Source organism: Oryx dammah, unplaced genomic scaffold, assembly GCF_014754425.2.
Source record: "Oryx dammah isolate SB20612 unplaced genomic scaffold, SCBI_Odam_1.1 HiC_scaffold_2, whole genome shotgun sequence".
Classification (NCBI taxonomy): domain Eukaryota; kingdom Metazoa; phylum Chordata; class Mammalia; order Artiodactyla; family Bovidae; genus Oryx; species Oryx dammah.
The window spans coordinates 168709311-168732836 of record NW_024070186.1 but is presented as its reverse complement, the minus strand read 5'-3'; the positions used below and the strand labels follow the sequence as shown (position 1 = coordinate 168732836).

The 23526-nt window shown below is 48.5% G+C and overlaps 1 protein-coding gene across 2 annotated transcripts in view; it reads right to left on the bottom strand.

Annotated features, from left to right (window-relative positions):
* The window catches only part of SHISA9 (shisa family member 9), a 351916-nt gene extending 339210 nt beyond the window's left edge, over positions 1-12706 (bottom strand). For both annotated transcript variants that reach the window (XM_040230679.1, XM_040230688.1), the window contains exon 1: positions 12144-12706. In XM_040230679.1, coding sequence (XP_040086613.1) covers positions 12144-12706 — 563 coding nt within the window. The remainder of the gene's footprint in view (positions 1-12143) is intronic.
* Positions 12707-23526: the final 10820 nt, after the last annotated feature.

Genomic DNA, 23526 nt, shown 5'->3' with positions numbered 1-23526 from the left:
GCCCTGAACAGTGAGGTGTTACTGCCATAAAGAAGATGAAAGAACATTCCAGTCAGAGGAGTCAGCAAGTGCAGAGACCCTGAGGCATGGAAGAGTTCAGATCTGAGGGACAAGAAGGCTAATAAAGCTGAACTGCAGCCAACAAGTGGGAGAGCATTACAAGGTGTGGATTACTATACCCATTCTCCAGAACAAAAATATTGCCCAGCGGGACTTCCCTGGTAGTCCAGTGGCTAACATTCCAAGCTCCCAATTCAGGGGGCCTGGGTTCAATCTCTGGTCAGGAAACTAGATCCCACATGCTGCAACTAAGACCGGGCACAACCAAATAAATAAATAAATATTTTTTAAAAGACTGCCCTGTCAGGCTACAGTCCATCAGATAGCAAAGAGTTGAACACGACTGAAGCAACTTAACATGCACGTATGCACGTCCAAGTTAACCCAGCTAATCAGTGGAGGGACTAAGATACAAACCTGAATGTCTTTGAAATCATTGTTTAAGCTCCTCCCGACCCTGCATAGTAAGCAGAACCTGAAACTTGAAAGGGGCTGCAGGAAAGAAATGTTTGAAACACAAGACAGACGTCTCTCAAAACTAACTTGCCTTTTTTTCACTTCTAAACATGTTCTTTCCTAGTTGCAGGACAGGAACAGAGACCTAGACATAGAGAACAGACTTATGGACACAGTGAGGGCAGGAGAGGGTGGGATGAACTGAGAGGGCAATATTGAGATATATACGTTACCATATGTAAAACAATTGCTAATGAGAAGTTGCCGTATGCTGATTCGTGTTGATGAATGGTAGAAACCAACACATTGTAAAGCAATTATCCTCCAGTTTAAAAAATAATTTAAGAAATATATTAAAATAAAAATAAATAAATACATAGGTTCTTTATTGAACTTCAGAGGATCTCTGAACTCCTCTAGAATTGAACAGCAATTTTATTTGTGCATTTTTCCTGAACAAGAAGCCATAGTTTGGGATTTCCCTGGCCATCCAGTGAATCTGCCTTCCAATACAGGGCTTGATCCCTGGTCGGGAAACTAAAATCTTCCATGCTGAGGGGCAACTAAGCCCGCATCATAGCTAGTGAAGCCCACAGTCTACAATGAAGGGCCCGCACACCACAATGAAGATCCACTGCAGCCAAAACAATAAAATAAGCAAATAAAAATAAATAAAGGCAGATTGAGACACTATCAAGTTAAAAAAAAAAAAGAGGCCAGAGTTCTCACCACATTCTCTAAAAATTTCTCTCCAAAATTTCAAAATATTTGAACTCTCAACAGGATAGCAAAGTAAATGATCAGGGTGGCTATCCGTGAATTAGGTCAGCACTGCTATCGGCAGATTCCCTGGCTCCTGCTGAGTGCCAAAATTCATGAAATTCACCAGAAAGTCAAGGATACTTTTCCCCAAGGCAGCCCTTCCCAGAGGAGGCATGAGGCTCTAAGAAGAGCCTCTGTATCCTGGACAAGGTGTCTTCAAGGTGTGGTCCACTCACTCGGGGAATGCCTAATATAGTTTGGCAGCGGGGGAAGGAAATATGACAACTTCTGTGTATGGTCTTTAGTCATTAAAAATAAGAAGTAAATGTGTGAACTGAAGCTGGAGCCCTCACTTGGAACACTCATGTCAGATGGTGAGGATCAAGAACCTTGGACCAAGGTGCCAACCTTGTCAGTGGCATCATCTTTAGGGTGCATCAGCTGTACTGGAGTTATATCCACCCCCAAAGGGATGTCCAAGCAAAGAATCTAGTTGTACTAAGCTAACCATCACTAGGTGGACGTGGGGCTTAAGAATGTTCCCTCATAACAAAACCACAGCCTGGAGACAATGCTGATGAAACAAGAACAGGAAAATGATAGACTGGACCCTCTCCTCTTCAACAGCTTCTCACGAGGTTAGAAAAAAATGATGGCCTATTCAGATCAAAATGAAATCAGCCAAAAATAATTCAGACTCTCATGAAGAATATTCAAAATATGGATCTATGTATGAATGATGAGCTTCATCCACAACACACATTAGTGTGTTACTACACAAAGTCATCACCATTGGCAACAAATTGTAAATATTTGTTTCACCTTCAGTTCTGCTTAATATACCTGCTCTTATGTATGCTTTAGTGTCTGTCTAAACAACAAGGTCCTATTATATAGCACATTCAAAAAATGAAGGTCATGGCATCCAGTCCTATCATTTCATGGCAAATAGGTGGGGAAACACTGATATACTTTATTTTCTTGGGCTCCAAAATCACTGCGACAGGGACTGCAGTCACGAAATTCAAATATGTTTGCTCCTTGGAAGAAAAGTTATTAACAAACCTAGACAGGGTATTAAAAAGCAGAGACATCACTTTGCTGACAAAGATCAATATAGTCAAAGCTATGGACTGTCCAGTAATCATGTATGGATGTGAGATGGACCATAAAGGAGGCGAGTGCCAAAGAACTGCTGCTTTTGAATTGTGGTGCTAGAGAAGACTCTTGAGAATCCCTTGGACTGCAAGATCAAACCAGTCAATCCTAAAGGAAATCAACCCTAAATATTCATTGGAAGGACTGATGCTGAAGCTGAAGCTCCAATACTTTGGTCACCTGATGTGAGTACTGACTTATTGGAAAAGACCTTAATGCTGGGAAAGCCTGAAGGCAAGATGAGAAGGGGCAACAGAGGATGAGATTGTTGGATAGCATCATTGACTCAATGGACATGAGTTTGAGCAAACTCCAGGAGATAGCGAAGGACAGGGAAGCCTGGCATGCTGCAGTTCGTGGGGTCACAAAGAACCAGACATGATTTAGCAACTGAACAACAACTATAGCACAGGAAACTATATTCAATATCCTGTGACAACCCATGCTGCTGCTGCTGCTAAGTCGCCGCAGTTGTGTCCGACTCTGTGCGACCCCATAGACAGCAGCCCACCAGGCCCCCTGTCCCTGCGATTCTCCAGGCAAGAACACTGGAGTGGGTTGCCATTTCCTTCTCCAATGCATAAAGTGAAAATCAAAGTGAAGTCGTTCAGTCGTGTCCGACTCTTAGCAATCCCATGGACTGAAGCCTTCCAGGCTCCTCCATCCATGGGATTTTCCAGGCAAAAGAGTACTAGAGTGGGGTGCCATTGCCTTCTCTGAGTGGTAAGCCATAATGAAAAACAATATGAAAAAGAATATATATAACTGAATCACTTTACTGCAGAAATTAATACAACATTGTAAGTCAACTATCTATCAATAAAAATTTTAAAAATAATAAATGCTATAGTGTACCTAATAACTGTTTGCTAGTATGCACATACAGAGAAGGCAGTGGCACCCCACTCCAGTACTCTCGCCTGGAAAATCCCATGGACCGAGGAGCCTGGTGGGCTGCAGTCCATGGGGTCGCGAAGAGTCGGACACGACTGAGCGACTTCACTTTCACTTTTCACTTTCATGCATTGGAGAAGGAAATGGCAACCCACTCTAGTGTTCTTGCCTGGAGAATCCCAGGGACAGGGGAGCCTGGTGGGCTGCCGTCTATGGGGTCGCACAGGGTCGGACACGACTGAAGTGACTTAACAGCAGCAGCAGTATGTGCATATATTGTGTATGTTAATAACTCAGTCATGTCAACTCTTTGGGACCCTATGAACTGTGGCCTGCCAGGCTCCTCTGTCCATGAAGTTCTCCAGGCAAGAATACTGAAGTGGGTTGCCATTTCCCTCTCCAGGGGATCTTTCCAACCCAGAGATCGAACCTGGGTCTCCTGCATTGGAGTCAGATTCTTTACCATCTGAGCCACCAGGGAAGCCCATATATTGCAGTGTATACTAAAAACCATGTTACAAATAGGGATGTGGTTGTTTTTTTTTTTTTTTAATTTAGTGAATTAGTGGAAAGAACCAACTATGTACTACAAATCAAACTAATGCCCAAGGAACTGGTATTTCTGTGTAGCACACACTCTGAGTGCTCCTCAAACTTGAATGTGCACATTGGTTACCTAGGGGGTTTTGTTAGGATGCAGATTCTGATTCAAGACGTCTGCAGCAGGCCCTGAGATTTGGGGCCAGGTGATGGAGAGACCACTGGTCCACACTCGGAAGAGCAAGATCCTAAAGGTATTGTGATGGTAAATTTTGTGTCAATTTGACTGGGTGCCACAGGGTGACCAAAGATTATTCTGGATGCCTCTGAGTGGGTGTTTTTGGATGAAATTAACATTTAGATTGATAGACTGAGGAAAGCAGATTGTCCTCCACAGCATGGGTGAGACTCATCCAGTCGGTTGAAGACTGGAATAGAACAAAGCCTCATCTTCCCCCAAGAAAGAGAATTTTCCTGTCTGATGGTCTTCAGACTGGGACATCAGGTCCTCATGGTTCTACAGTGACTTATAGGCTTTCAGATTCAAACTGGGACTTTAGGACTTCCCTAGTGATCTAGTGACTAAGACTCCATGCTTCCATTGCAGGGAGCATGGGTTTGATCCCTGGTCAGGGAAAGCAATGGCACCCCACTCCAGTACTCTTGCCTGCAAAATCCCATGGATGGAGGAACCTGGTAGGCTGCAGTCCATGGGGTCTCGAAGAATCGGACACGACTGAGCGACTTCACTTTCACTTTTCAGTTTCATGCATTGGAGAAGGAAATGGCAACCCACTCCAGTGTTCTTGCCTGGAGAATCCCAGGGATGGGGGAACCTGGTGGGCTGCCGTCTATGGGGTCGTGCAGAGTCAGACACAACTGAAGCGACTTAGCAGCAGCAGCAGCAGGGAACGAAGATCCCACATGCTTTGAGGCACAGACAAAAAGTAAAAAAAGAAGAAGAAGAAAAAAAAAAAGTGGACCTTGACTCTGCAGATTTTGTCCCTACCAGCCTCCATTATCATGTGTGGCAAGTCTGTATAATCTCTAGATAAGTAGCTAGTTAGACAGATCTCCTAAAGATTCTGTTCCTCTGGAGAACCCTGACTTAATAAAGGCACTTTACTGAAGAAACTACACTTTTCCTCGATATCCCTTAACCCAGTCCCAAACAGCTGAAAGACTGCCATTTCTGAGGTTGAAGATGATGGAATACTGGCAGTTTCATAAGGTTCAACTTAGTGTCTATTCACTTGTACATCACCCATCTCCTGCCATGGACTGTGAGCTCTGTGCCTGCACTACTCCTCGCAGTCTCACAGCTCTCAGTCCAGCGCCAGATCTACTGTAGGTACTCCATAAACACCTACGGAATGACTACATCCATGAGCAAATAAATGATGGAATGAGGAGGTACCTTATGTCACGTAAACCAGGATGTCAGGCATCAGAACTCCTATGTGCCAGGTACTATACCAGGACTTAAGTGACAGATGGGGAAAGACTGCATTCCTTACTGTGAACAATAATGGAAGGAGGCAGATGATAAACTAGTAAACCAGTACATTAGTAAGTTCATTTTAGACTGTAATGTGAAATGAAGCAAATCACATTGAGTGATGGGCTGGAGGGGGTGGGAGAGCATTGGTATATAAGCCTAGGGGATCAAGGACAGCTTCTCAGGCAAGGTGACACTGAGCTGAGACCTGAATGCTGAGAAAGGGCCAGCCAGAGAATCTGAGGCAAACCAACACAACTCCAAGGCAGCAATGAGCATGACATATCTGAGGAACAAAAAGAAAAGCCTGCATCCCTTTTCTTTCCAATTACAGTGAATAAATAAAAGACCCAAACATCGCCAAATAGAGCTTAGAGTTCCAACATCTTGCTTCGAAGCCTCCAGGGGTTCCAAGGTCTGAACTGTTTTCTGACTTTTAAACACTTGAATGGGATTCCTGAAATTTTCCTCTTGTATCAGACGCATCACTTGTTTTTCAAGGATCTGAGGGCAATGGACATGAGCTTACTCTCTGGAGTAGTAGTTATACGGGTGTAGCCATGTGTCCAAATTCATCAAACTACACATAATATGTGTATACTGTATGGTACAAATTAGACTCCAGTAAAGTTGGTTTTTAAAATGCAGGGTCTCAGTGCCCAAAGAGAAGCAAAACATATTCTGCAAGGAAAAATAATTTAGATAGCCAGTGGGAATTTTCTATATGATGCAGGAAGCTCAGACGGGTGCTCCATGACAACCTACACAGCTGGGATGCAGTGAGGGGTGGGAGGGAGGTTCAAGAGGGAGGGGACGTAGGTATACCTATAGCTGATCCATGCTGATGAATGGAAGAAACCAACACAACATTGTAAAGCAATTATCCTGCAATTAAAAACTAAAATTAAAAAATAACTTGGAGACTTTTTGTGGCTAACAGCATATGCATTCATGGGCTTCTCCAGCCTGGGCAGCTGGTGGAAGCCACAGGATAACCATAAATGTATAAGAAAAGGGAGATGGGGGGGAGCTGCAATAAGAGAGAAAAGGCAAGAGCAGGAGGGACGTTTATCACTTGATGCCATTTCTTTGCAAGAGACTCAAGCGTTAGTGAAGCATGTTTGAAAACCACATGGGACATGGCGCTATGTAATTTGCCACTTGGATTTCTGACTGTTTGAAGGTGGGTAAAATAATGACATGCATTCCCTACTGGCTTCAAATGGAAAGAGCTTCAAAGAGGCATTCCTGCCCTCACTAATGCCTTTGCCAAGAGGGCTGGCCCTGCCAGGGGCAGATGCAGGAAACATCCATAGTCTTGATCTGACTCGGGCTCCTTGAACCAGCCCTGACATGTGCACTCCTATTTGCAGGGCATCAAGCACCTCTCTGTGATCAGCAAAGACTGAAGTCCTGGATGTCAGTGCTTCAAGGCAGTGCAGCCTGATGGTCAAGGACCCGTGCCATAGCTTCAGACTGTCTGGGCCTGAAGTCCAGCTCCTCTACTCCCTAAGGGATTTTGCATCCTCTTGAAAAGCAATCTGTGCCTCTGTGAAAAGCAGATTGTCATAAAGCTGACCTCCATGGGACATGAAATTAAATGAGAATTTACACACAACCTTATGTAAAATAGCAAACCCAGCAAGTGTCTTTGAATATTAGCCAGGCCAATGAGGGGGTGTGGGATGGATTGGGATAGACGTATATACAGTACTATGTATTAAATAGATAACTAATGAGAACTTACTGAACTTGCCACCCGTCCTGCTAAAATTCGATGCAAGTCCAGAGAGGTGATGAGACTTGGCCAATGTCACACAGCTAAATAGACATCGCAGAGCAAGCACTAGGCACAGAGTTCCAGACTACAACTTCACCTCCTTCCATAGATAAGGGGGAGAAAATTCCAATAATAAGGATGATGATAAAGGGTAATAGTCACTGAGCAGTTACTCTGTGGCAGGTCCTGCTCTATGAGATTTCTAAGCTCAGTCTCAGTGAGTCTTCAGACAGACCTATGACATAGGAACCCTCATCATCCCATTTGTAAAGATAGGAATCTGAGAATCAGAGATGAGCCACAAATTTCCCAAAATTTCACACTATTAAGTGGCTGAGCTGGGACTGAATCTGGAGCCATTTGACTTGAACCCATTTCTCTTCAGATCAGCCCAATGACCTCTCTGGGGACTGCAGGGAACATGACTGACTGAACTGGGGACCGGGGCGGGGGGTGGGAGCAAGTGAAATTAACCTAAGGGGGTCCTAAAGGGAACAGATGCCGCTTGAAAAGACAGGTCCAGGGCTACCAAAATCTATTGGCTTCTCGAGAGAAATCATAAAAGCGGGATTTCTCTGCGAAACCTCCCAGTTTTTTAAATGTTGGTCATTGGTTCTAAGTTGGATTTAAAACACCATACACCATAGAGACTAAAGAGATTTCACAGCCAAAAGCAGTGAGCCTTGACCAAAATCCTGGTTTGAAAACCCAGTCTCTAAAAGACATTTCTGGTGTATGACTGGGAAAACAGTAATACAATTGGCTATTTGATGATGGTATGGAATTTTTGTTCCCTTTTTGGGGGCAGGATACTGGAACTGTGTTATGTGGGAGAAATGTCCTTGTTCTTAGGAGATCCACACTAAAGTATTTAGGGATGAAGTGTCATATCTGCAACTTATTTTCAACTGCTCCAGCCAGAAAAAAAAGGAAAAAAGAGAGGAAGGAAGGGAAGGAGGGAGGAAGGAAAAAAAGGAAGGAAGGAAAGAAGGAAGAGGGAGAGAGAGATAGCCATAAAGCAAACGTGACAAAATACTAATAATGATTCGATCTAAATGAGCAGTTTCGACTGGGAGTGACTCTGCTCCTGGATCACTTTTGGCGACGTCTGAGGACATTTTAATTGTGTATGGGAGCCACCTGCACCTAAAGAGGCAGAGTCCCAAGATGCTGCCAAACAGCCAGCAATGCACAAGACTGCCTCCCACAACAGAGAACAATCAAGCCCCAGATGTTAAGAGTGCCAAGGGGAGGAAACCCTACCCTAGATGAAAGATCTACTGGAGTTTATGTTTATTCTTCTTTCAAGTTTTCTGTATGTTTAAAATGTTTCACAATAACAAATTGGGAACAACTTAGGAATTCATGCGTGCAGGCTCAATCGCTTCAGTCATGTCTGACTCTTTGGGACCCTATGAACCGTAGTCCCCCAGGCTCCTCTGTCCATGGGATTCTCCAAGCAAGAATAATGGAGTGTGCTGCCATGCCCTCCTCCAGGGAATCTTCCAGACCCAGGGATCATAGCCACGTCTCCTGCATCTGCTGCGTTGCAGGTGAATTCTTTACCCACAGATCCACCTGGAAAGCCCAAAAATAAGAATACAGACATAGAAATATGTTGCACACCAAATAAAATAGGTCCGCATGGTTTGGTACCATTTGGTACCCACCATTTGTGGTCACTTCTTCCAATAAATAGTGGTTGAATGTGGCTGTGGTTATATCTGCTGTAGAAGCATCTATACAGTTTTCTCCACATCACAGGCCAGCCCTGCACATACTCTGAAATTGCTGTCTCTCCCCGTTTTCAGTCCTAATCAGCGCAGAAGGAAGCAGGCGATGTGCCCAGGCCTCTGGGCCTGGAAACTGACCTCGTCAAACACAAGCACACTGGTCACTAGGAACAGTCAACGGTGTGACGTGGGAGCAGCACATCCTGTGAATCTTTGAGGAGAAGGTACCCTCAGGTGAGGTAAGAACAAACTTCCCACCCCAGTGACCCCACAGCTCGAGAAAAAATGAATGAAGAGGCTGCAGCCAGCAGGTTAATTTCACCTGAAAGTCACCGTACAGTCTCTCTGATGCAGAGTTTGGCATGCTGGACCCAGCCAAACATCCTATGGTCCATGCGGGCAAAAGCGAATGAGCCATGGCTGGGATATGAAATGATTAACTGCATCAGTAAAGCAGGATGCACTTGGTGAGTACTTGGGGCAGCCCCTAGCACCACAGAAACACACCCAAAGGCTACACAAATGGGGAGAACCAGCAACAGAATGTCAGTAAGAGTCACACTGAATGAATCCATCCCCCCTCCATCCGGGAAAATGTTCCCAAGTCAAGTGTGGACCACTTTACACAAGCCGTTCAGGGAGGTGGTAAAAAATGCAGACTTCTGAGGCCCAGATAGATGGATTTAGAATCTCTCTGGATCAAGTGCAAGACTGTGCATTTTAGGAAGCTCCTCAAATTCTGATGCTCACTCAACCTGAAAACATCTGCCCCAGACACAGCTGACACCAGGGGAGTAAGGAATGCGCAATTTTCTGTGTGACCTTGAGCAAGCTACCAACCTCAGCTATGATTTGCTTCTGTGTAATAGAGAATTAGCACCTGTCTCATCACTGGGCAAAGTAAATTATGTTTACACACACAGACACACACACAGACACACACACACATCACTAGTACAGTGCCTAGCACCCAGAACTGTGCTCAGCAATTGTTACTCCCTTTTCCTGGACAGTGACCGACTGAACACCATAAAGCCTGGAGAGATATACAGAAGTATAGATGCACAGACCCCACCCTAGAGATCCTGGTTTGAATCATCTAGGGTGGGGCCCCTGGCAACAGAGTTTTTTAAAAAAAGCATTCTCGGTCACCCTAAACGTCAGCCAAGGTTGAAAATTATACCTTGGGAGTCAACAGTAAAAATCAAGCATTCTTTCTTTTCAGGAGTATGTACCTTCACTCCAGCCTGGAATTCTCAAAATGTATGCAAGGAGAGCCTGTGTTGGGGCTCTGCAACCCCAGGACTGGATACCCCCTAGATTCCACCTCCAAGGAGGCCTTTCCTGGTACCTGTAGAGGAATGTGGCTGCAGCCTGCTGGGCTGGAGTAAACAGAGCTGCAAGGGGGCAGGACCAGGAAGTTTCTCCCACAGTTGCCCAAGGTTGGTGCTCCTCCCCAGCTTCCCACCTGCCTCCTCCTGCCTCTCCACCCCCATCCCAACCGAACCAGGAGAAGAGCTCCCAAAGCCCTAGTTTGCAAGGCAAAGGCTCCAAGATTTCAGCAGAGGAATTAAGTCGAAATCTGCCAGGCACCCTACCCATCCCTGGGTGAATTTCCCTACCGAAGCAACAGTCGCTGCCGCAACCCTGCTTCCGAGTTTCGCTGGCAACACCAGTCCCTTGGCGAGGACAGCGAGGGGACGTGAAACCACAGGCCCGTGGGGTTGGCGATCGGGCACCTTGGGGCGGCAGGAGGTGGGCGGGGCCCGCACTTGACTCTTTTGGTAGGTCAGGCTTTCTCGAAACCCCTGGGGGGGTACGGAGGTGTGGTTCTGTGCCTCTTGATCCCACCATCCATCCACACCTCCCCGCTAACCCAAACCGAGAGGAACTTCTCACCTCTTTCTTCCCCCAAATTCTTCCCTGGGAGTGGGGAAGGGGGGGGGAATCATCTGATAATCTGCATATAAATAGAAAATAATTACTAGTGAGGTGGTGGTGATGTTCCTCGCCTATTTTTGGTGGGTCTCTTTGTTGAGATTTTTTAGGCAGGCACACGGAGCGCGTGCAGACACACGCGCGCGCACAGGCAGCCGGAGGTGCGGGGTGTGTGTGTGTGTGTGTTTGGGGGTGGGAGAGAACACAGGGCGACTCTGTTGCGCGTAAACGGGAAGAGAATAAACCTTGCTCCCCAGTCAACCGGCTGTGTGCAGGCGACCCCGCTCTCTTCACCACCCTCCCCCACCCCTCCTCACCCCAGCCGGGACCCCACACCAACCCGTGGCCTCTCCCCGGCCGGGGGTTGCAGCCTCCTGTCTGCGTCTTCAGCCTCCAAAGTTACTGGGTTGTGCGAATCGATTTAGACACTCGGGGGGGGAAAAAAAAAGGCAAATAGCTCCATTAATCCCCAAATGCCTTCTCCCATCTGCTGCGACTTGCTCGTGCTGGGACTTGCATAATGAATAAGGCAAAAGGGAAAGTTGACGAATCAGGGTGTCTGGGGAGGTGAAGGCACGCTGGGAGGGGGCTCCGGCCCTGAGAGGCCACACCAGCCCGCGCAGAGGGCGCAGCGCCACGGCTGAGGTCGCTGCCCCCGGCAGGGAGAGGAGGCGGCTGGAGAGAGGGACGAGGGGGTGATGGGGGGTGCGGGGGGCGAGGTCCCAATTCCAGGGACCTGGCAGCTCGGCGGAAAGCGAGGCGGCCGCTCCGAGCAAAGCTTTTGTTCTCGCCCTCCCCGCACTCTCCACCTCCCTCGCCACATTTTCGCGAGTCGTACGAGTTGCAGGCGGCACACGCTCCTTGCCTCCCTCCCTCCCCCCACCCCGCACACACGCGCGCGCGGGCTCACACACGCCCCTCTTCCCTTTCGGGCTCTCCGGTCCCTGTTTACCTAGAGGGTAGTATGCGGAATCCAAAGGCTGGACCACCCCCCCTCCCCAAAACCCAAGACTCCAAAGGCAAGGGCTCCCAGGCTGTATGTCTCAAGTCCGCTGCGATACTCGGCGGGAGGGGGCGGCAAGAGAGAGGAGGTGGCAGGGGAAGACACCCCTAATCCATATACACACTCTCACATCCACACCTGTGCTGAGCTCCCCGTCCCCTCTCTGCACTCCCAGCCCAAGTTGGCTGCCCGGGTGACATTCCCCCGCGGAGAGGCCGGGCTGGAGGGGGAGCGCCATTGCCTCCGGGAAGGTGGAGAAGGGAGGGGAGCGGGGGGAAGAGCGGCGCCCGGGGAGTGGGGGGACGGGGGGCGGCAGCCCACCTGGACATGTGCTCCCTTTGGGGCCGGTGCGCTTTCTCCAGCCCCAGCTTGGTGAAGATGCCCACGAGCACCATGACGGCCACCACCCCGCAGATGATGTAAACGATCAGGTTGGTCTTGTCCTTGGTGGGGTCGTGCAGGGGGTCGTCCTTGCGCGCGGGGGGCTTGCCGGTGTTGAGCCAGAGCGGAGTGTCGTAGTTGGTGCAGGTGCTCTGATTCAGTCGCCGCTTCTTAAACGTGCAGCAGAACCGGAAGCCACAAGTCCCGCAGCAAAAGATGAAGTCGCCCGAGCTGCAGTTGAACGGCGGGTCCCACTGGCCCATGACATCGAAGTAGCCCCGGCAGAAGTCCGGCGTGGGCGCCCGGGTCGGGGGCACGTCCGAGACCCCCACGCCCTCGCCGACCTCTCCGGAGGCGGCCCCGGAGCGGTTGCCCCCTGTCAGCACCACCACGCCGCCCAGCTGCGCCAGCTGCCCGTGCCCCGCTCGCTCCTGCGCCCGGCACACGCGGGCGCACAGCTCGGTGAGGAAGCAGCCGAGGAGCAGCCGGAGGACGCGGCGCATCGTGTCTCCCAGCCCGGGCTCGGCCACTCGGCCGCCGCTGGAGCCGCTGCAGCCGCCTCTCGAGGCGCGGCCGAAGCTGCCGAGGCTGCTGCCGGGGGCTGCGAGCCGCCGCGGGCCGCACATGCAGGGAGCGGCGCGGGGCGCTCGGTGGTCGGCGGCCACTGCGCTCAGCTCAGCCCGCGTTCGCCTCCAGCGCGCCGCGCGCCGAGGGGCCGGCCGGGGAGGAGCGCGCCGGGCCGGGCGGGGGGAGGAGGAACGGGGGCCAGCGCGGGGTGCAGGTCCGGCTGGCTCCCGGGGGAGGCGGGGGCCGGAGAGCAAGGGCGAGTCGGGCGGTGCGCGCCTCCCCTCGGCCGGCGGCTCGGGACTCGCCGCCCCGCGCCCGCTCGCAGGATCCCTGCTCACCTCTCCAGCTCGCCAAGTGCGCGGGAGAGAGCGAAGCGACACTTGTGGAATGAAGGGAGGGCAGGAGGGAAGGGGGAGGGGGAGGAGGGCGGGCAGAGGAGGCGCGGGGGGGAGGGGGCGGGAGCGAGCTCGAGAGGGGCGGGGGCGCGGGAGAGGTGACTCCGGCGGGCGGGCGGGCAGGAGCCAGGCGGGGGGCGTGCGGAGCCGAGCCGGGCTGGCGGGTGGACAGGAGCGAGCTCCGGCAGCCGCAGTGGCTGAAGGCACAGCTCGGATTTCCCGGCAGGTGGGGGACGGCGGCGGGACCTCCCGCGCCCTCACTGGGCGGGAGCCGCGGCTCCGACCTGTTCGGGGCGCGGAGGCGGCCCCGCCCGTGGCTTTTTCCCGGGTGCGTGCGCAGGAGCGGCGTCTCGAGTCGGCCCACCGGGGAAAGAGGTGTCTCGAAGGGTTGAGGGACAGACCAGGTGGCTTCCACTCCAAGACGGAGTGGGGCGCGATCTGATCAGGATCGTCCTTCCCAGGTGCCCGGGGGCTGCCTGGCCCTTTCCCGGGCCCTGCCCTCCAACCCGAGGCTCCCCACCCCGCCACCCCCGGCTGGGTGGACTCCCGGGGCCCAGGCGAGGACCAAGGCAGAGCTGGGAAGGGAGCCTGGGCCCGGCGTAGGCACCCCGAGGAGAGGGGCTCGGGATGAAATAAAGTCAAAGTAATGCAGGGAACGTGAGGCGATGACCTGGCCCCAGAAGGTCTTTCCTTGGGACGCTCTCCCAGGCCCCTGGACCTGCCACTTGGTCCCTCTTCGCCGCCTTACCCGCGCTCCATAGGAGGGCCACACCGCGGCGCCGCCTCTGCGCGCCCAGATCTGGTGCAGCGCAAGGCCTGGGCGCCCAGCCTCGGCCGCCCGCCCGTACCTGCAGCCCTCGCGCATCGTTCTCCGGGAGCCGGCTGGCCCCTGTCCCCACCGACTCCCACCACCACCACCCCGGATATCCTCACCAGAGCTGCCGAACCCGGCCTTGCTTCCTCGGCTCCAAGTCTCCCGTCGTCAGTGTTTCCAAATCTGCCCTGGCTCACATCAGCCGATTCCAGCCAGCCGTCGGCCCTCTCCCATTTCTCCCACTTCTTCCTCTCCTCGGCTTGAATTTGACTCCAGGAGCCCCTAAAACAGGAATTGTACCAAAGCTGCTACACCAAATTTAGATCCCCACACGCCCCTGCGTTTTGTTTTTTAATTGCATTAACTAAGTATACACTTTGCAGTCGGCTAGGCGATTTGCAGGCAAATGTTTCCACCACCCCTCTTCTCCATTTGGCTGCAGTCAAGGGTTTCTCAGGGCATTTCCGAAGAATCAAGAGCTTGGGCCACAGAGAAGGTGACATACTAGGGTGGGGGTCTCCTTAATTGAAAAAGCATGGGGTTTTAATGGGACTGTTTTGCAAATTTTCTCAGCATGAGAGGGGGTTTGGCTTTGAAGAAGCCTTCTCTTTGAAGAAATGGTCACCTACGCTCTCCTGCTAAAGACTAGCAGAGAATGACCCGATTCCAACAAAAACATACCAGGGCCATATTGATAGTGCCATATCCAGGAGTGAACCAGCCCTGGAAGAATCAATGAATTATGAACTGTGTTATATTCCCAAAACCCTCAGGACAAGGCATGAGGTTGCATAGTCTGAACTCCTCCTGTTCATCAGAACAAGATCCCCAAAACAAGACAGCGTCCACCAACACCTGAGTCCACCCACACCCACCACCACTGTATGAGTCTCTGCAAACGCAGGCATTGGTGTGTGCGCTGACCACAGCTGACAGTTATCCGGTGCCTGTAACATACCCACTAAGCTTGCTTGTGTAAAATCTCCTCACGATGCTTAAAGCAGTGCCTTGCATCTAGCAGACAGTCTGGGAATATCTGCTGAACCATTGAGTGACTGATCTCATTTAATTCTCCCCTGTTAGGTAATCTTTCCAAGCCCACACAACAGAGGGAGAGACTGAGGCCCAAAGCAATTAAACCAGGTGCCCAAGGAAACATAGCAAAGAAGTGCTGCTGTTGACATTTGACCCAAGAAATTTGACTCAGGAGCCTGTGTTCTAACCACTGCAGATAGCACCTTCCTGAAATAGACCTCCACACTCTCCATCCAACTGGCAGTATATTATTATTTCTTTTTTTTTTTTACTGTCAGACTACATTGAAATATAAAGCCCAGGCCAGAAAAGGCTTTGACTCAGAGTCCCCCAGCATCTAGAACAATGTGGATGTGGGAAACACTTTGAAAACATGTTGTTGTTGTTGTTTAGTCGCTAAGTCATGTCCAGCTCTTGCCCAAAGGCTCCTCTGTCCATGGGATTTCCCAGGCGAAAATATGGGAGTGGGTTCCCATTTCCTCCTCCAGGGGTTTTTCCTAGACCAGGGATGAAACTCCAGCCTCCTGCATTGGCAAGAGGGTTCTTTACCACTGAGCCCCTGGGGAAGCCCCCCCAAATACCTACAGGCTGTTTTAGTGAACTAATTAAGATCTTTTATGCAACACCCTGTCTTTAAGAGAGGAAAGGACCTCTTAGGGCTGAGATAGACGTGCAGTGGGTTTGGAATATTTTCACACGAGAATTCAGAATTGAGAAGGGCTGCTCCAACACGTTTGCTTCATTCCAGGAAGGTGAGGCTCAGAGAGGTTAAGGGCTTTGTCGAAGGTCACACAGCCAGCAGATGGGAAATGCAGAGCTGCAGGCAGAGCACCAGGCCCCTAATCCCAGGTCTCCTGCCATCCTACCCCACTACACCCCGTGTGACACTTCCCAGCAAACATCAGGGCTGAGGGCTGAGGGCAAGACCCGGACAGAAGGCTGGATCACAGATATCTTCCTGCAAAAGAGGTTTGAAAGCATTCCTAAATTTGATTTTAAAAAAAGAAAAAGCTTAGCAAAAAGAGACGAAATCTAGACTGAAAAGTCCATTTCAGAAGCAGCCTCCAATCTCTGCAAAATATTGCCTGTCACCAGGACATTTGCGTCCGATCCTCAGAGGAGACCGGCTCTGGAGGCTGCTGCCGGCTTTAATTAACAGAGACTGCCCCCTGTTTGTGACAGAGAGAGTGCAGGGAATGGCTCTGGGAAGAAGCAGACCTAATCCACTCTGCATGGCTTATTGGCCAGATTCAAACCTGAAGCCCTGTCAGCTTTGCCCCAACCAAAGTCCCTTCCTGCTCCCACCTGCCGCGGCTGTCAGTGTCCCCTGGAATACTGCCTGAGCCTATTTCCTAAGAATTGGAAAAATACTTAGAGGAGAGGGAAGTCATCTTCGTTTTACTCCTCAGAGGGGAAAAAAAGTCAATTTCCTCTGGGTATGTCAACTTAGGAAAGAGATTCACTACTTCCTACCAGATGTGTGATTATTGGGAATATGCCCCCATTCGGGACATGTGATTGAGAAGATATTTCTTTCAGGGCTTCTGGGGATGAGGGGTGGGGTGCGTTTATAAACTTCCTAATTGAAACACCTGGCAAGTTCATGGAAGATGAAAAATCGTTATTAAACGCCACCCCCTAACACTACCCGAATGAATTCATGCAAATATGTTGAAATTAAAACGTAGCTCTTAATGAAAGTGCTTTCTGTGAAAGAGATGATGACATTATTATCATCATTTACAACACAGGGGCTTTTAATATCTGAAGAAGAATCTCATTTGCTCCAGCCTTACTGCTGTCAGGCTGCAGTATGTGCAGCATCGAGAATGCAACTGTGCCTCCCCCCCCACCACCAATTAGTGGAGGTAGCGTTGTAACCAAGGATGTTCACTTACCAGGACTTGTAATGAAGGATGCTCACTTACCAGGACTTGTAACCCACGTCCAGAAGCAGCTCAGCAAATCAAATGATTTGTCCAGTGGTCCTCACTCCCAGGAGCTCTTTGTTAATTGTCCTCATCCGGTGCCTTGGAGTTTCGAAGTAGTCTCTAAGCAACTGTTAGCCTTGAGAAAGAAAAAAAAATAAAAAGCATTGAAACAGAAGCTGTTGGTTTAAATCCTCAGGGAGCTTCCCAGGTGAAATTCCAAACTGGCCTATCCCCGGAGAGAGAAGACAGGAGAAAGAGGCAGCCACTTCAGATTAGCAGGATTAATTAACAAGAGAATTTACAGATGAGTTTGTCTTGAGTGGCTACAAGAGGAATAGATCTGCACCCGTCTGCCACTCTTAACCATTTATTTAGACTTTTGCATCCTTGGAACAGCTTCTAGTGTGGGAAAAGTGGCTGGAATGTACATTTCAAGGGCCAAGGAGAGTCAGGAGCCTCTCATTGCCCAGGTCTAGCTCTCAGGTCACATCCTCTCTATGACCTTCTCCAACAGAAGCCAAAGTGTAGCTAACACCCTGCCAGTTTCAAGTCAAATACTGAAATGATATATTTTATTCCCTTGTTCTGAAAAGACAAGAAGCTTTATTAGAAGAAGAAAAGTGGGTCTGCTATACAGTTCTCTCAGATCGGAAGTAGTGTGTGAGATGATTTTTGGCAGTACTCCAACAAAGATTTTTTTGAATTTTTTAAGTGACTTTAGCATATTTTTATTTACTTATTTTTATTTTTTCAATGCACCATGGGGCACATGGGATCTTAGTGCCCCTACTAGGCGTCAACATGTGCCCCCTACAGTGGAAGCATGAAGTCTTAAACTCTGGACCACTAGGGAAGTCCCCCAAACAAAGATTTTTTTTTTTAATAGTTTTATATTTGTTGGCTGGAAAAAATGCACAACCTGAAAAATTAAGAATTACATTTTATTTGGCAGACATTCTAAGGATTTCAAGTCAGGAAGACAGAAAGACTGGACTCTCAGCTCACTCTGAGGGACTGCTCCGAAGAGGTAAGGAGGGAAGCTGGATATACAGGAGTTTTGCAACAAAGGCCAGGTTATCTTGAAGAGGAAAAGTTAAAATTTTACATGACCTCCTGCTCCTTCTGCCTCTGTAATTCAGCTTGCTGCTTGCAAAGTCTGGATCACGTAGGTCACGTAGTTTCAGAAAGTGGGGACTTACAATACTAGGAACTGGAGCTTATCTCACTCACCCTTGTCCTGCTCTTTGCAACTGCCCAGCCCCTGCAACCTGCTTAATCATGCCTGTGCATGTGAAAGTCAGGCATCCCCCTCCCCATTTTGACTGCTATTCCTGCACGTGCATGAAACCCCTTAGTTTAAACCAGCCTATTAGTAGCTAGTGTTGCCCACTATAGTCTGTCTATAAAAACTCTGTAATCCCTTTGTTCGGGGCTCAGAGCTTGGAGTGTTAACTCCTCTGGGCCCACCTACATAATAAACCTGAGTTCTCGAACTCTCCGAGTGCGGTGCTTGGTCTCTCGATTACTGGTTTCTGCAACAATCAGAACATAAAAAAATTACTGTTAATTAAAGAAAATCAGATATCTCAAGTTAATGAATTTAGTGCCTTTCTGTGTCTGGGAAAATACAAGACTCTTGATGTTGGAGATAAATGGGCCCTTGGACGAGGCAGCTGATATTTGTCAAATGGAGCAAAACTGAAGTTTTAGTCTTCAGCCAGACAGGAATGATACCTGTTTCCTTTCCTCCATTGATACAGAGGAACTAACAGAGGGGCATTTGTTGCAGCAAAAACAGAAATAGGTGAACAGCCTTTGGTACATACTAGCCAAACCAGCCTACAAGAGTTAAACAATCCTGGTTATTCTTTAGCTGTTACTGCTGCTGTTCTTGCTCCTAAGTCGCTTCAGTCGTGTCCGACACTTCACGACCCCATGAACTGCAGCCTACCAGGCTCCTCCATCCATGGGATTTTCCAGGCAAGAGTACTGGAGGGGGGTGCCGTCGCCTTCTCTGTTAGCTGTTACTACAAACACACACTTGTGGCTGGATTTGTCCTTCACAAAGCTAATTACTCTCTTTCTCCATATAGATGATGCTCTGCGCCTGTCATACTTTTCCCCTACATGCAGGTCACGGGCCAATAACTTCAGGGACACAAGACCCGGCTATGAGTTGTCTAATGCCAGCAATAGCCGTTTTGAAAATTTGCAAGAAAAAAAAAAAATGCAAGACCTTCAAGAGGATATAAAGTCTCTCCCTGTTCCCAAGAAAGAGGGAGCACAGCTCTTAAGGCACTAGCCCGCTGTTTCCCTTTCGTCTGGCAAAGGTAATAAAGCTACTTTTTTCTATTTCCTCCAAACTCTCTCTCTGTATTTCTATTTGGCATCAGTGGACAGGAAGCCAAGGTTTTGGCAACAGTCTGGGCTCACTGAAATCATTCATTCGATGTGCACCTCAGCTGTCTGGGGCCAGTATCCTGCTTTTCTGAATCCTGAATTCCCTCTGGGTGCACCCTTGCAGGTCAATGCCATGGCTAAAAGCCTGGCAGTGGGCAGCTACAGTGGCTTGATGGTGGCAACATCCTTTGTTTACTGATATGCAGGTAACATCTTTTCATTGACATATTTATTTCAATGTAAATCAGGGAAAAAATTGATGTCACATCAAACACATGGCTTCGATGTTTAAGGTGTAGTCCTTTCAAGTATATCAACTTAAAGTCAACTTAAGAAAAGTAATAAATATAATAAAAATTTTATTAATAAAATACAGATTAAAAAAAGAATATGAAGTGGCTGGTACTGAAAACCAGAATTGAGGGAACTTGGCCTTTGTTATCAGGACAGAGTTTCTCAGCTTCAGCACTGATGACTGGAATGGTTATTTAACTCTCTGTAGGATGTTTAGCAACGAAGAAGGCAATGGCAACCCACTCCAGTACTCTTGCCAGGAAAATCCCATGGATGGAGGAGCCTGGTAGGCTGCAGTCCATGGCGTCTTGAAGAGTCGGACACGACTGAGCAACTTCACTTTCACTTTTCACTTTCCTGCATTGGAGAAGGAAATGGCAACCCACTCCAGTGTTCTTGCCTGGAGAATCCCAGGGACGGGGGAGCCTGGTGGGCTGCTGTCTCTGGGGTCGCACAGAGTCGGACACGACTGTAGTGACTTAGCCGTAGCAGGATGTTTAGCAGCATCCCTGGATTCTACCCACTGGATGGCAAAAGTACCTCCCGGTTGAGAAGTGAAAGTGTTCGTCCCTCAGTTGTGCACAGCTCTTTAGGACCCCATGGACTATATAGCCCACCAGGCTCCTCTGTCCATGGAATCCTCCAGGCAAGAATACTGGAGTGGCTTGCCATTCCCTTCACCAGGAGATCTTCCTATCGCAAGGACTGAACCCAGGTTGCCTGCATTGCAGGCAGATTCTTTATCATCTGAGCCACCAGAGAAGTCTGCCTCCCAGGATGACAACCAAACACTGTTTACAAAACATCCCCTGGGGGCAAAAAACAACAACAACAACAACACTAAATCTTGCTTATCTTTAAATTCCAGCAGTTTCTCAAATGAGTTTGATGATCTCAAATCACTTAGGCTTTCTAAGCCTTAGTTTCCTCACCTATAAATGAGGGGATAAGAACGGTGCCTCTCCTCAGACCTGTAACAGACACTCCATACTTTGTGTAGAGTGTAAAAGCACAGTGAATGTAACCTGATGTTGACCTTGCAAATAACACTGCCATTTATTTTACCAGCAAAATGGGTTCGTTTGTGAATATCAGAGAATTGCAATGTGAGATAAGCAAACGTTCTATGTAAGTCCAGCAGACAAAGTAACCTGCCATGTCCCTCTGTCCATGGGAGTCTCCAGGCAAGAATACTAGAGTAGGTTGCCGTTTCCTCCTTCAGGGGATCTTTCCCACCCAGGGATCGACCCGTGTGTCTTATGTCTCCTGCATTGGCAGGTGGGTTCTTTATCAGTAGTGCCACATTCCAAGCAGCAAAAGTCCCCATGGAGGAGCCAGAGACTCCAGGGTGGTGCTGGCTTCCTATTGGCTGAGTTTGGACAGTTCTCATTGGCTGGGCCTGTTGCTGGGCGGGGAAAAATCTTCCTCAAGCTGAGGTGGTAGGGAAGAGAGACACCTTCCTCCGGAAATGCAAGGTATGTCTCTTCCTGTTGGGGTCTATGGTTTAATGAAGTGGTAGTGCCTGAGAGTTTCCCCTTCTGGCCTCCAGACTCCATTTTAAAAGAGGTTTCCTTTATTCAGTTTCACACTTAGCGGTGAAACCATCACTTAATACAGTAAATCTGGAAAAGTTGACAGTGCGTCAGGCACTACACCCGGAAGAGAGGAGACAGATGACTAAGACAAGAGTCTTGCTTTCCAGGATCTCAACATCTGCAGATCGAGATAGAATGTAGAGGCAGGGCAGGCTTCCCGGGCATGCAGTCTGTGCAGCCCTGCAACAAGTCTCCATGCTTGGGGAAGGCTCCGTGCTTGGTTTAATGCTCTACAGTTGCCTTCTTGAAATTCCAAGTGATTTTTGAACACAGGGTCCCACCGATTATATAACCAGTCCTGTATATAGGCAATGCACCTCCAGCAGAAACAGAGGTGTTGACTTAAAAAATATTCACCACCTAAAAGTTGAGAATTATGTTTTATTTGATGGGAATTTAGGACTTCAAGCCCAGGAGGCAGCATCTCAAGTAACCCTAAGGGGTGGGGGTGCGGAGCGGGGGGTGTAGTGGGAATGGGTGCAGCGGTAGGTGTAGGTTATATAGTAAAGTTTTGCAAAAAGGCAGATAGTCTAAATCTTAAAAGATTATTGTAAATTGAAACCAGGTATCCCAAGTTAAGGAATTTAGCGCTTTTCTCTGTATGGGAAGATGCAGGAATCTGGCTCACTGAAATAGTTCCTTTGATAGGCCAGTTTCCTGTGTTTCCACATCCTGAGTTCCTCAGGGCTCACTGTAGGGAGTGGCTGCCATCTGATGGCTGCTAGATGGCAGGTATCCTTTCCTTCCTGAGTTCCTTCAGGGCTTACCCACTCACCATCCATGGTGGCTGCAGTGCTTGATGACTGTGACATCCTCTGGGATATGGCAAGAAGTGCTCCATTTCTCAGAGGTCATTTCTCATCTTACAGAAACTTAGAAGAGGATGTTTAGCTCCTCCAACACAGAAAAGGAGGACTTCCCAGAGGTGGTGACATTTGAGAATGTTAAGTTAAATGTATCTAAACATTCTCAGAAATGTAGCAGGAAAAATTTTGGTAGATGCTCTTTAAAAGTAGTTCTCAGTACTTCCCTGGTGATCCAGTAGTTAAGATGCCACCCTTCCACTGCAGGGATGGGTTCGATCCCTGATCAGGGAACTAAGATCCTGCATGCCTAGCAATGCAACCAGAAAACAGGGGGACGGGGAATAGTTCTCAAGAGCTAGTCTGAAGAACAATGCCAATATGTGTTGAGGTTTTCACTGGGCCATTTAGAAAACTGAGAAAAAGTGAGACTGATGAAATAAGTGTTCAAAAAAACACATATTTTAATTGTTATATATTATTTTTATATTACAATTTACTTTCTAAAGTATGTTGGACTTACTCCACATTAGTTTCCATTTAGTGTGTGAAAGTGAAATCGTTAATCACTCAGTTGTATCTGATTCTTCGCCACCTCATGAACTGTAGGCCGCCAGGCTCCTCTGTCCATGGAGTTCTTCAGGCAAGAATACTGGAATGGGTTGTGATCCCCTTCTCCAAAGGATCTTCCCAACCCAGGGATCAAATCTGGGTCTCCTGCATTGCAAGCAGATTCTTTACTGTCTGAGCCACAAGGGAAGCCCATTTAGTGTGTATGTGTGTGTTATTTTTAAAAATATTTCCTACCAGAGAAAAATTGGCAAACCTACCCTTCCCAATTTTTGGTTATTTTACTATAGATGAAATCCCAGAGTCTGGGACTAATTTTAAAACATCACAGTAGCTTCCATTTACAAGTAAAATGGTAGGTTGAAGCAAGTATCTGAATAATTGAAGTCCCTCCAGCTATACTGTGAAACCAAAATAGGTTTGGGGGGTCATGAATTTTCCTGCTAGCTATATTAAAATAACTAGGCTTATCCCTAGGAATCAACTGAGACTAGATGATAATGCCCCAACTGTATACTCCCCAGGCCCATATCTCTCTGCTCAGATAAATGCCTATAAGTGAGATTGTATCAGTTTTTAACATGTAACAAATTATCCCAAAATAGTGGCTTAAAACAAGTAGTGTTTGTTTAGCTGATAGTTCTGTGAATTGAAAACTTTTAGGTTGGCTTCATGGATGATTCTTCTGGTCTTAGCTGGGCTCACTCACAGATTTGCTGTTAACTGCCAGGTCACCGGAGAAGGCGATGGCACCCCACTCTAGTACTCTTGCCTGGAAAATCTATGGACGGAGGAGCCTGGTAGGCTGCAGTCCATGGGGTCTATAAGAGTCAGACACAACTGAGCAACTTCACTCTCACTTTTTACTTTCATGCACTGGAGAAGGAAATGACAACCCACTCCAGTGTTCTTGCCTGGA